The sequence below is a fragment of the Protomyctophum parallelum genome (assembly GCF_964188405.1).
Source record: "Protomyctophum parallelum genome assembly, chromosome: 3".
In the NCBI taxonomy this organism is placed as follows: domain Eukaryota; kingdom Metazoa; phylum Chordata; class Actinopteri; order Myctophiformes; family Myctophidae; genus Protomyctophum; species Protomyctophum parallelum.
In genome coordinates, this window is record NC_139698.1 from 22501407 (window position 1) to 22515121 (window position 13715).

The following is a 13715-nucleotide window of genomic DNA, read 5'->3' on the forward strand; positions in this document are numbered from 1 at the left end:
CAATATTAATATCAATATCAATTAATTTGCAAAAAGATGAATATTACTCCAACATAAAATAAAAATAAACATAAAACTGTGTAGTTGTTACATGCTGAAGTGCGCACTGTGCGCATTGTGTTAAACACCAATTTATTATTATTATAATTATTATTATTTTTGCTCTTCCATAAATCCAAGCGCCGCAAGCGGAAGTTGTATTTCACTTTTAATTGCTAACTTGACACACTCCACTGCCTCTCCTCCTCCCTCGGCTATATAGGCAGCCATGCCGGTCCGGTACCGACCACCACAGACAGACCCACCCGCAGACTGACTGACTGACAGACAGACACGGACGTCTGATGCATGCACGGCGGCACACGGTGTTCCGGTGAACAGCTGCTGGGAGGAGCCGTTACTACCATATAATAGTACAGTGCTTTGACCCATAGCCGTTCGTCCGTTAACGTTACAGACCGTTATAAAACGAGCCGTGAATAACGGCAACGGTACGGGCCTGTGGATGGGTGTGGGTCGGTGGGTGCATGCAGGGAGGGTGGTCTGGTCTGGTCTGGTCTGCATGGGTTCGGCTCGGTTTGGAGGGTTAATGTCTACTAGGGTAGTAGGCAGGACAACACGTTGGAATAATAGACCCTGCAGCTGTGTCTTCCAGTAGGAGCAGCCTTATTACTGGGATGTAAACTGTACTGGTGGTGGTACCCCTGGAGGTTAGTGATGAGATTATCTAACTCTTTTATTCTGAGTTGCTGAATGCTGTCTCATGTCTGGTGGTACTGGAGCTTTATTTGGGCATATAGGCTACGCATACCACAGCATATAAATTGGTTATAATATAGTCTACTCTATAGATACTAGGAGTTTAGACTGGAATAGATGGTAGTACTGCTGGTGTTTTATAAAGGGAGTACCCTATATGTGCTTTAGATAGGCTACATGTATTTATGTAGTATGTATTGTGTTTAGACTGGTTTAGACTAGAAACTACTGGTGTTTAGACTGTATTCCACTGGTGTGTACTGTACTGTTTATGGTGCTTAGACTGGTGGTACAATACCGGTCTTAGGGGGTACTGGTGCTTTAGATACTGGTAAGGCAAGGCACGGTAGCACATTTCTGTGCTTTACACAGAAGGAACATCAAGAAACAGGAAGACAATATTATACAATGACATAAAACAAATGAGTAAAAAAAATAACAGTGCCGATGAGAAAGAAAGAAAAAAAAGTTACTCAATCAAAGGCAGCGTTAAACATAAAGGTGTTTTAAAAATGAGAGAGGTAAGGATTTAAGAACTGGTATTGGTATGGTACTGGTATTATATATACTGGTGGTGCTGGAGTCTATATACTGGTGGTACTAATGTAATACACTGTGCCCCAATACTGGAAAAATGTGGATAACTTAACATTGAGCATTAGTGTGTCGAGTAGACTTGTAATATGTTTATATTATTCCATGTCCGCATGCATTCATGTAGATATGTACTGTATATCTTTGTTTGCTAATCCATTTATATTATGTATATTCTATATTCTGTTTATTTAATTTTTGGCTGCCATGATATATAACGTACTTACGTAAGTAACGCAGGGAGAAGTGCAATTCCAAATTCTAAACGGTATATTATTGCGCAGTAGTCTATTGTCATTCACGTGACTACACCAATATATCTGTATATTGCACACATATATATTTTGATTATTTGTTGTCTATTCTCCTTTTCTCCCACTGATTCTAGTGCTGTCAAATGAAAGCCAAAATGTGTAATACATACGAGAGAGAGAGAGAGAGAGAGAGAGAGAGAGAGAGAGAGAGAGAGAGAGAGAGAGAGAGAGAGAGATTTAATAATGCATAACAAATGCATACAATAAATCTAGTGGGGTGTCCCTGCTTTATCTCTCTCTGAAAACTAGATATTGAGAAATGTTTTGTCCAAATACTGGTAATAACAAGATAAGTAATAGCTGGCCATATATATATATATATTATACTACTATTACTACTATATACTACTATTTGCAAGTGCAACATTAACTTTGCACTGCAGGTTACATAAATATCTTAGGGGCACCCAGCTGAATGAGAATGAGCATGGTGCAATTGTTTTAATTTAGGCTAAATTTGGAGAGTGGGGACTAAAAACCAAGCAGCATATTCTAACAGCTATTTTCACACAACACTGCTGTATGAAATGACATTGGGCACAGGGGTCGATGCTTGGTCCCCTTGCTTTTACACGCTACACCAACTCTCCTTGTCAATACAGTATAGGTGCTGCTTTAGTTGACTGTTCAGTTGTTCACCTACTATGTGGTTACGTGTTTAAACTTTAAAGTAATACAGTCTACACCATGTGTAGCAATATATTTTTGAAACATTTAAATACAGCTCAACTTATTTGTAGCTGTTGTAGCTTTTGGAGCAGCTAGAACGGTTGATGTATCTTTGAATCTTCATGTCACATGGCGTCCATTGAAAATGAGTGGTAGGCTGTATCTTTGTATCTGCCAGTTTGTACTCAGCATGACTATTCTAACGATATGTTTCAATAATTAACCAACTTATGAATCTTTTGCTCCCCGCACAGTTGGCCTATTACATTTAGACAATTAACATGCATCTCATCAGCATATCAGGGTCCCCTAGGCCTAGGATAGAATATAAATTTCAAATGAAATTCCATGGCCAAATGTAAGTCAATTTAGCCTAACATTTAACCTCCTCACCCCTCTGTCCTCTCTGCTCGTTTCCACCATGCAGGACGGAGCCGGCGTGAGGCAGGATTCATTACCGGTCGAGAGAAGGAAAGGAGGCAGAGAAGACAGGGAGGACGGCGAGAGGGAGGGAGGGAGGGAGCCAAAGGGAGGATAGGAAAGACGGAAGGAAGTCATTCTCTGATGTTGACGCGTTGATGAGCGTCCGGCGGGCAGGATGAGCACCGACAGACCCAAACGTAACATCATCAGAAAGAGACTGGTGAGTGTTGGACTCAACTGCTGTTCCTCTGGAAGCCTGATTTATGTTAAATAAAAGCTTACTGTGTGCGCCTGTGTGTGTGTGTGTGTGTGTGTGTGTGTGTGTGTGTGTGTGTGTGTGTGTTTACAGGATGACAATGATGGGATGCCCTGGTGTGAGGAGCGTTTGGTCCGGAAAGTTCTCTTCCTCTCCCTCAGGGAGTTCAGAGACGCGCGGCGGCCCACACTGAGAAACACACACACAGCGAGAAACACACACACAAAGAGACACGAGCGCACGCCTAGGAACACACACTCTCCGAAGAACGCGCATGCACCAAAACACACTCACGCGCCGAGAAGCGCGCACACAGCGAAAAAAGAACACGGACAGAAAAATGCAACGGCGCACTCACCACAAAAAGCGCACACAGTGAAAAATGTACACGCGCCGAAAACCGCTCGCATGACACAGAATGCCCACAGGCCACCAAACACACACACACACAGAAACGCGCAGCATCCACACAACTCACACACACCGGAAAAGAGACACGCGTCTCAGTGCGCGAGCACGCCACAACAAAAACACACACACACTTCACAGCAGGAGACGCGTGCCCAAGAACGCGCGGGCGTGCAGCCAACCAAACCAACCCCCGCCACCACGTCCAGAGTACTTCGCTCACGCTCAACACAGAACGCGCACCGCACGCAAAGCGCACACACTCCACAAAATGCACACACGCCACTAAACAACACACACGCAACGCATAATGCTCACACGACGCAAATTGCGCACATGCCACGCAACGCGCACACGCCGCAGAACACACACACGCCCCTTAATACTCAACTCAGTACACACATGCGACAGCGTGCGCAAAGTAGTCAACGACACACGCTCTTGCTGCAAAACACACCTGTCCTTGGAGCCACTAATTCACTACTGACTGTATACACTGCGTCTCCAGACAGCCAGCGTAGGACTCTGAGGTCACACACACCAGTGACCCGCCTCAACGGTCAGTACTCTGTGTGTCTGTCTGTCTGTCTGTAGTGCTGCCTTTTCTTCTGTCTCACAGGAAACTGAAAACGCATCTCCTCAAAATAGACAAATCTCCTCGAATAGAACTGACAAGGCAGTCTGAGGGTAGGCTGGCATTGAGCCAGACTGATGCAGCGTGGATTCACTCACACGTTCCTCCACGGTGTCAGTCGGGACTCCGGGTCGGGCCATAGCGAGCGTTAGCGAGTATGATAAATCAGACAAATGACCGGCGCCAATTACACTGGTGTTTCACACTGTCTGTCCGTCGCTCCCTTGGTGCCTTATTTGCCTGTGGGTGTGTGTGTCACTCCAACACCTTGAATAGGGAAGTGAAAGTGACATTGATTAATTTGGATGTCCCTGTCCACTGCCCCGCCTCCCCTGTAAACGAAACACTCAGCTCTTAAAAAAAGACCCCACATCCCCTGAGGTCATTTATTTAAAAAGAAAATCCCTCTGTAACCTTCCTCTGTTGCCTCCTCACATCATCTCTCTACTATCTGCTCGTCTGTGATCGCGGGAACTATTGATTCACCCACTTATAGATCACTGCATCGTCCGCAGGACACCGGAAGGTTCCTGGTTTGATCCCCAGCTCCTCCTAGCATTGCGTCAAAGTATCCTTGAGAAACATACTGAAACCTTAGCCTGGCAAGCCAGCACACTGAGACAGGCAGGTCGATTAACCAATAGGGAGCTGCTGTGGCTCAACACTTTTTTGGCCCCGGAAAGTACATGCATGCGTTCCAGACTGAAACCCCCAACTGATAACCGACAAGCAGGTTGGTATCAGCATGGCTGCCTCCGCCATTGAATGTTATCAACCGATAATCACCAGTATGTTCTTATCTGGATCATGCAATGCAGGAAATATTTCCATTTACACTGCGTACCGCGACTAGGAAATGGGGATGTGAAATGACTGCCGCCGAAGCGAAAACATTGTGAAACTGACTTACACATGGCCGGTTAAGACTGATATGAGGTTAGGGGACTTACGTGGCCGGTTAAGACTGATATGAGGTTAGGGGACTTACGTGGCCGGTTAAGACTGATATGAGGTTAGGGGTAGAGGTAGGGTTAGTAAATAGTCGGACAACGCGACCAACGCCGCGTCGGACAATGGCTGACAACAACGTCAGTATGTGGAAATGGCCATACTGGCTGCATTGCATCATGCTGTTGATAAGGGCTGATGACGGAGATTCAATTATGTGATAACATCCGAAGCCGCTAATGGGTGGAAGTGAGATGTGCCACGTACCGCGCTTTCACTGGTCAGAAGCCAGATCTCCGCCTACCGATACTACGTCTAGGGATTGCCGGGAAAATTGCCATGTAAAACTATCTAGGGGCTAGTGGCGAGAACGGCCGCTGACAGACCGAGTTTCATTGCATTACATTTTAGCGCACATGTTGAATTCTGATTTCACCAGATCGTATTAAGCGGAGATCTGTGAGGTCTGGCTAAGTGAGACTAGAAAAGCACTTTATGAATGCAATCCATTTATCAATTGCACTCTGGAAGGATAAGAGTGTACGGTAAACATGTAATGTAAATTCTGCAGATTAAAGTTTAATTTGCACCCCATCGCACAGTGGTGTCACTTACAGACACGGCGAGTCAGTAAACTAGATCTGGTTGGCAAGTGGGTACATTAGGCTTTACAGTGTTGTAGTGAAATTAATCAGTACAGAATGAGATAATAATAGATTGTATTTGTATAGCTTTTCTATGCACTACGTGCCTATTCAAAGCGCTTTACAATGGTCCATTCATTCATACATTGGGAGGTGAAGCGGTGAACAGTCAACGCCAGCGTCCTCACTTCCCACATTCACACACCGATGGTGGCAATGGCCACGGGTCATTGGACGACCTGCTCTACCTCCTGAGCCACAGCCGCCCTAGAGCTCAGCCGATGGCTTCTATTCAATAACCTTTTACCCCTTGAAGCCCACATGACAGCTGATTGACCCGATAGCCTTATATCGATTGAGTGATATTTTAAGCTGTCAAATAATGTCCATTGTGTCTAATGTTGGGTTTACAGTAGACAAAGAGAAGTGGCCTTAGATTAAATTAGATAAGACACAGTCAGAGCCATACACTGGATCAGATGTTGTGTTCCCGCATTAATCAAATGACTGCAATCAAATACTGACGAAGGCGGTGGGTGCCCTTGAGCGAAGGCACATCGTTCCCATGTACAGTACGTGCAATGTTTCAGTGAGTGAGTCAGGACGAGTATGACAAACGCACCGGGTGGAACGACCTCATGTTGTGATAGTTAAACATCTGTCTGTCTGTAGTACTATACAAGTAATTTACAAGAAGTCTACAAAAGTAGAAAATGTAGATCATTGTTATTTTGATTGTTTGCCTGTTTTCCTAATGGCACCACATCAATATGGCATGGAATTACGCGTGGACACAAACTTATCCAACGATAACAAAATATTACTTAGTTTTGGGTCTGAGAAGCTAAATGTCAAATAATGGACCTTGATATGAAAAGGGTTGAAAACCACTGATAAGTGGTAAACCCTATACACGCGAAGCAACCTTTCTCCATAACATAGAGCTGGTGGTCAGAAGGGTTGGAGGGCTGCACCTGGTCTTAGTGGCTGTGGTTAGTATAGACTTGGCCTGGGCAAGGACCCTTAGTAGGGCCCCTGGAACTAAGTGTTGCTGCTGCCAATGTTTGCACACAGAACAGCGTGGTTCTTTGTACCCAACAACCACGTCCCTTCCACACGGACAGCTGCACAAGGCGTCAGTAAATCTTCGCCACAGATGGCGTCGGGTTTGGATAATCCATTGGTAAGGCAGTGTGTCATCATCTGTGTCATTCCACACACACACACACACACACACTGCGGTTCAGACACTGCTCTGTACTGTGTCGTAACATAACTGTCGCTGTTGGATGGTGGACACTCGAAAGCCTAATTCAGCCTTTCCACAGCACAGGAGTGATGGAAGCAGCTGACGTCACACTACTTAATTAAACACGTTAGCCCTGGTGGTCCCTATTTCTGGCATGTCATGATAGGCGAAGATTTTCAAAAACAGCAACAAAAGAAAAGCAGATCTGCTGTCTTCGGGTCACTACCAGTGTTACTACTTAGTTTTTTTATTATTAAAGTTTTTCGGGTGCAATTGAGCTCAGAAAACCAACAAACAAAAATACAAAAAACTATTAGCCTCCGTTCCAGGCTTACTCATCTGCGAAGAGAAAAACCTGGTCACAACAAATGTATTTCCCCCGGATACGATATTATTCCGACCAATCACAACACTCTGTTTCATTCACGGAGAATGTAAAGTGATTTGTAAAGCATCAACGTCATTTCCTTGAGTGGTACTTCCGCCAAAATCCCACAACTTCCGCCCAAAACAAAAGATAGCCTCTACAGCTTAGGTCTTGCCCAGCGTGAGAGCCTACTGTTGGAGAGTTGTGTCAACGAGGGGGGCCAGAAACAGCACCGGTCACGTGGTTCATGTAACTCGAAATATAGTGGTAAAAAACACCCTTCTTCCTCGTGTCCGGCCATCCTCTATTTATACTGTATATATCACGTCTTTCCAGTGGTTGCCACAGGCGGGGGCACTCCAGTGCTTTCAGTAAACGTCTTGGTATCGTGCAGGGCGTTGTCACTATTCGCCAATAGAAGGTGCTGTAGTAGGCCGGATGAAGTGAACGGAGGTGACGCACCTCTCCTTATATGGCTCTGGAAGTGGGGACTCACAGATCAGATCATTATAACATCTCACTCGTGTTATATGTAATAATATTTTCGGTCTTATCTGTGCGTGTGTGCGCGTGTGTGTGTTTGTAGGAGCAGTGCTTAATGGTATCGGCCCACGCGTGTTGATATTGAGGCGGGGCCAGGCCTTATCACAGCCACGCCCACCCCAGCGTCGCCATGGCAACCTCCACCATGACATCGATGACCCAGCCAATAAGAGGTCAGCTGTGTGTGTGTGTGTGTGTGTGTGTGTGTGTGTGTGTGTGTTTGTGTGCGTGTGTGTGTGTGTGTGTGTGCCTGGGGACAGCTGGTTGGAGAAAAAGCACACTGTGCTGCCGGCTGCTCCTTTCTGGCAGTCACACACACACACCAATACAATCAGCTATCAGATACGCAATCATGCTGCATACATCTCGCAAGACTGTGCATGCGCGCGCGCGCGTGTGTGTGTGCATGTGTTCATGCGAGGAGTGTTTGGCCCACAAAGTTCTAGACTAGAGGCCTAATATCCAACTTTGACTCCAGGCTTTTTTCCCCCCAATATCAACCTTTCCTTTGCAGTCTCACAGCTTGAGTATCAATATCGGTGCGCGCCACTATAGTCTCCATATTTGCGAGCCTAGGACAAGTGTGCAGAGCAGACTAGTAGGAGCACTGCTGCTGAACAAATGCTGTCTATTCAGAGAGACGGCAGCAGTGTGAGGCACCCGCTTTATGACAACTGAGCGTGCTATTCTGCTACGCCTGTTGTCACTTTTTGTCACTGTTTGTCCAGCCGTCCCAATCACAATTGGACAGAATTCATTAATTGAATGAATTTACTTGTATGATTTTGTTTTACTCCTTTCCAATAAGGCCCGCTGGTATACCAGTGAATCTATGAGACGGTTGGTTTGGTTTGCTTGACAAACAGTGTCTCAGTTGAAAAATTGCAGTGCCTCCAAAGCACTCTCAGACAGGCGCTCCCACATGGCCGTTTTAGAAGAGCGTCTTGCATTTACAGCTGGGGAAAATAGCCCAGATAAAAGGTTTTAACTCATACTGTCGTGAGGAAACGTGACTGAAGCGCATTGGACTTTTCGGCCACTGTGATGATGTGTTGCTGGAGGCAATGGGTTGCTGTTGTTGTGTGTGTATAGTAGTCTCACGTTGCCAGACTGTTGCCTCTGCAATTTCCAAATGCTTCCATTTTCCAATTTCCAAATGCTTCCATTATACAGTCTGGAGCAACGAAAGTTCTATCATGAGTCAAATCTAAAGCGAAAGTGTGGCCTCCTGCCCACTTCCGTTTAGTCTTTACAGTCGCGCACATTTATCCAAATATGAATAGATATCATCTTATTGTGGCGTAGTTCCAGACTCTATATAGCATTCGGAGATTGTGGAATAGTTGTCTGGCTGCGTGAGACTACGGTATAAGTATAGTGTATGTAAAGTGTGTGATGATGCCATGAACCTGAAGTGCAATGTTTTGTCATCGCAGTGTTCGTTCGTGTCAGTGGCTGGTTTGATGGTCTCTCCATTGAGTTTCACTGCCCAACATAATGTAGCACCTTCATGTGGACATGAATCAATCATTTAAATGTGTGTGTGTGTGTGTAGACCGAGGCTCCACGCTCAGAGGAAATTTGCTCAGTCTCCTCCCAGCTCCCCAGGCCCCTCCCTGTCCATGACGTCGCCAGATAATTACGCCCACAACTCGGCCACACCCACCTGTCTCACGAGACGACGACCAAAGACGGAAGACTTCCTGTCTTTTCTCTGCCTAAGAGGTACTGTAGAGCTCGCACACGCACACACACACACACACACACAGTACACACACACACACACACACAAGACAACATTTTACTCTCCTACTGTCTGTCTCTCCTGCACTTTTCCCCTCAGCTTTTCTTACTGTCTGTCGCTCCTACGCACACACACACGTACACACACAGTGAAATTCTTCTTTTCTTTCTTGCCTTTCTCATTTGAGGTTCCGAAGCGTTGCCTAAAAGCATGGCCCTCTTGGGGAGTGGCCGAGACGAGGAGCCACAAGTTACTCAAAAAACTACTTCCTGGCTTTCAACCAATCATAGGAGAGTCGTGGAAGGGAAGAAGAACGCAGCCAATAGAACGACTGGTACTCATTTAAAGGACAACTTCGTTTTTTGTTTTCAACCAAAATTCATGTTTTAGGTTGTTATTAGAGAAAGTAAAAGGTGAGTGTGATTTTCTTTTCTTTTTTTCATTTGTAAAAAAATACATTTAGCCACGCTGTCAAAAATTGCTAAAACGGAAGAAAGCAGCAAATGAAAATAATTTAACACTCACCTTTTACTTTCTCTAAATAACAACCTAAAACATGTTTAAAAAAAAAAAAAAAAGTACTTTAACTAAATATGTCTGTGTGTGCTATAGTCCGATTCATAACCTACAAGCTCACAAGGCGTCGCATCTGCCTTGTATAAGTCTTCTATTCTTGGGACGTGACACCATCGCGCAACAACGCATAAGTTATGCTTATCTTTCTGGTTGCCTCCCAGGTCTATACATTTAATCCTGGATTCCCTTTGATTTATTGACTGAATACGTTATCAGCAGAACATAAGAGAGATTTTCCGCTTGGAAAGTCTTCTTGGTAGAATACACTCATCATGTTTCCTCCTCGTCAAAATGGCGGACAGAGTTGAATGTCTAGTTGAAATGAGTATATTAGAGGAGGCAAGGGATTTGGGACACAACCTCTGTCTGTCTGTCTAACCGGTCTGTCTGTCTGTCTGTCTGCCTGTCTGCCTGCCTGCCTGTCGTACAGCTCATCACAGTGCCAGACCTCTGCGAGGGAGGGAAGCCGTTCCAGTGCCCAGACTAGCAGGCGCCATTCCTGGGTTAGCCGGCAGGGAGCCGCCTCCCCCTGGTACCAGCACCAGCACGGCAAGGGAACAGAGGATGAGAGAGAGAGAGAGGAGGGAGCAGGACGAGGAGAGAAGACAGAGAGCAAAGAGAGGCGCAGGGAGGAGTGGAGGAGGAGAGAAAAGGGTGGAGGAAGAGGCGAGCGAAGAAAAAGGAGAGAAGAGAGATGTGGTAAAGAGGACAGAGGGAGCGGAGAGGAGGGGAGGACCTGTGCGCCTCCTGCGGCCTCGACAGCTCTCCCTACAGGTGAGGAGGACTCCGCAGATATACAACATTAAGGTCCACCGAATAAGAGGCCTGCTCTGCCGACTGCCGGAAACATTGCGGAAAATTTTTATGGCATATATAAGGCAACATTTTCCAAATTTCATTATGCTATGGCCGTTTTTTAGCCCAAGGAGTGTTTTTTGTGCAAAACTAATGCTTGGAAATGGATTCAGAATCATGAAAACCATGTCACATCCTACTTAAAGCATAATGAGATTTGGAAAATGTATATGTTGTCTATGGTTTGGTATACAAAAATGGCCATAACTGTTTTTGCGATGTTTCCGGCAGAGCGGGCATCTCATTCTGTGGACCTAACTCTTTCAGCGCCACCTGGTGGTCACCAGTTTAGGCTTTGAGTGCCAATTCTCCCATTATAAAGAAAGAAATAATTTTTAATTCTATTATGCATGTAATGTGCATGTCATCACCTGTACACCAGATTAGAAGAATTTTCTAAATATGGATAAAAAGGGATCACGTCTTCCGTCCGTGGCATACGGTACATAATTGTCAATTAGACGTCTTGACGTTTATGGCTCTTAAACTGTTTTAATGACCAAATGAATAGAAAAAAACACAAATAAAAAGTACGCCATGACATCACAGGTCCTCTCAAATATTGGTTGACTGGCTCTCCGGCTAATAGCCTCTCTCCCTCTTTGTGTGTGTGTGTGTGTGTGTGTCTTGTACAATGTCAGAGTTAAATTAACATTTAACTCTTTTACAGTGCAGATTGGGGCCCGAGAGATAAATTGCATGAGATGGGGGTCCGCCCGTGGCCTGATGCATATCAAACGTTTGGGAATCACTGCTCTAGCCTCCCCTTGCCGTCATAATTCTCCGTTCTTCAGCCTGTCAGTGGCCTTCTGTTTGTATTGCAGGTTTCCATGGTGACCGGGCTGTCCGGACAACCATCTCCTCACGCCAAACAAAACCTGGCCCTTAAGTCCAGATCGGCCAATGGCAGCAGGCTCCCATCCAGGCCGAGGCCCATTAACGGCCGCCCGCCTCCAAACCGCCGCCCCTACGGCGGTGCCCGCCATCCGCAGAGAAGGCACCGACTGCCTGGCAACCGGCGCCCGCTTCGCAGCCGCGGAGCAGCCTCCAGTCGCCGAGGCAATCCCGCCAGGACCCCTTCTAGTCGCCATAGCAAACCCAGGACCTCCGCTAGTAGTCGTCCCCAAATCTCAGGCAGGGGTTCAGCCGCGGCCGGAACCGCGTTCGTCAATGGGACGGCAGCTCAAACCCCATTGGCTAAGGGCTCAGCCAGCAGGCGGCTGAATGGACTGCTAAACGGGCAGCCGCCGGGGCTCCTGAGACAGTCCAGGCGGCGGAGGGGCCTCGCGCCGGACTCTAGCCCCGCCCTCTTAAACGCAAGCCCCACCCATCCGGACATCAACGCGTCTACGAACTGCAGGAGGCTCCAGCGCCACGGGTGTGAGGTGAAACTGGAGGTCAGACAGGATCCCAACGGAGGGGAAAAGGCCCGACATGTCGGCGAGGTCAGTGAGAGAAACCGGCACGGCAAACATGCTCAGCTCCGAGAGGCGGAACGAGAGAGGGGAGGTCATGTCGGTCGGGTCGTCGCGAAGAAGGAGAAGCATAACGGCGAGGTCAGTCGGGGAAACGGCGGCCATGTTGATGAGGTCAGGCGGGAGCGTGTCGGCCATGCCGGTGAGATCGAGGAAGACGTTAAAAGCCATGCTGATGAGGGTGACCGGGAAAGCGGCAAACATGTCGGCGAGGCCGAACAAGACATTAAGGACAACGTCGGTGAGGTCGGGCAGGAATACGTCGGCCATGCTGGCGAGGCCAAACAGGAAAATAACGTCAACGGTGATGAGGCCAAACAGGAAATGAACAACCACGTTGACGGGGTCAAAGACGATCGCGTCGGCCGCAGTCACGAGCTCTGTCCAGATAAGTGTAGCCACGCTGACAACTCCAAGGAGACGTCCGGTGGCGTGGTTACACCTAGGTCCTCGAGGGACGCGAAGTCCCGGCAAACTGAGCCGACCCCGACCTCAATACCCAGAACAGTTACCAGGGCAACTGCTGCCAGGAGTACTGTTACCAGGGCTACTGTTGCCAGGACTACGGTTACTAGGGCCGCCGCGGCCAACTCTGTGAGCCCTGCTGCCTGTACGGACTGTGATCCACCAGCTAGCTACCCCGACAAGCACACTACCAAGAGCACCAACAATAAGGGCACTACTGAGGACACTACACCAGCCAGCAGCTATCCGAAATATGACACGTGCCAGGGCGCCGCAATGGACCCTTCCAAGGTCACTACTGAGAATATGGTCGGCAGCAACACTTCCAGGGGCCCTCCTAGGGGTCTCACCCAGGCCAAGTCAACTACCTCAGCCACTAAGACCAGGTGCAGCCCTCGAAACCTTCTTAGGCGTTAAGCCAACATCACCAGCTCTATCTGGAGAAATGTTGTTCCATGATGTATGTATGGTTTACTTTGAGGACACTGAGCAACATCACAACATTGGCTGTGTCGTCTTAAGCAAAATTCTACCCCGCGTTTGTTTGTTTTTTTCCTCGCGTCCTCCTGAGAGAACATTGCACGCTACTGTACATGGGAATTATGTGCCATTGCTCAAGGGCACTTTGACCGCCTTTGTCAGTATTTGATGTTCGTACAACTAGTTAGACAACCTGCGGGCCATTTGATTTACGCAGGAAAACACCACCATATTATCCAGTGTTCGGCTCCGACTGTATCTTATACTCGCTGTCTAAAACAGGGAAAATTACATCTACGGCCACTTATCTTT

General features: G+C 47.1%; 1 protein-coding gene across 1 annotated transcript; it reads left to right on the top strand.

The window, feature by feature from the left end:
- Window positions 1-257: 257 nt before the first annotated feature.
- On the top strand, window positions 258-13340 carry LOC310856602 (uncharacterized protein; the record flags this gene model as incomplete). Its single annotated transcript, XM_083762073.1, has 8 exons — window positions 258-710; window positions 2764-2979; window positions 3109-3982; window positions 7852-7981; window positions 9364-9533; window positions 9740-9886; window positions 10559-10902; window positions 11808-13340. The coding sequence occupies exons 2-8, from the start codon at window positions 2935-2937 to the stop codon at window positions 13338-13340; spliced, it is 3243 nt and encodes a 1080-aa protein (XP_083618199.1). The 5' UTR covers window positions 258-710; window positions 2764-2934.
- Between the last annotated feature and the right edge of the window lie 375 nt (window positions 13341-13715).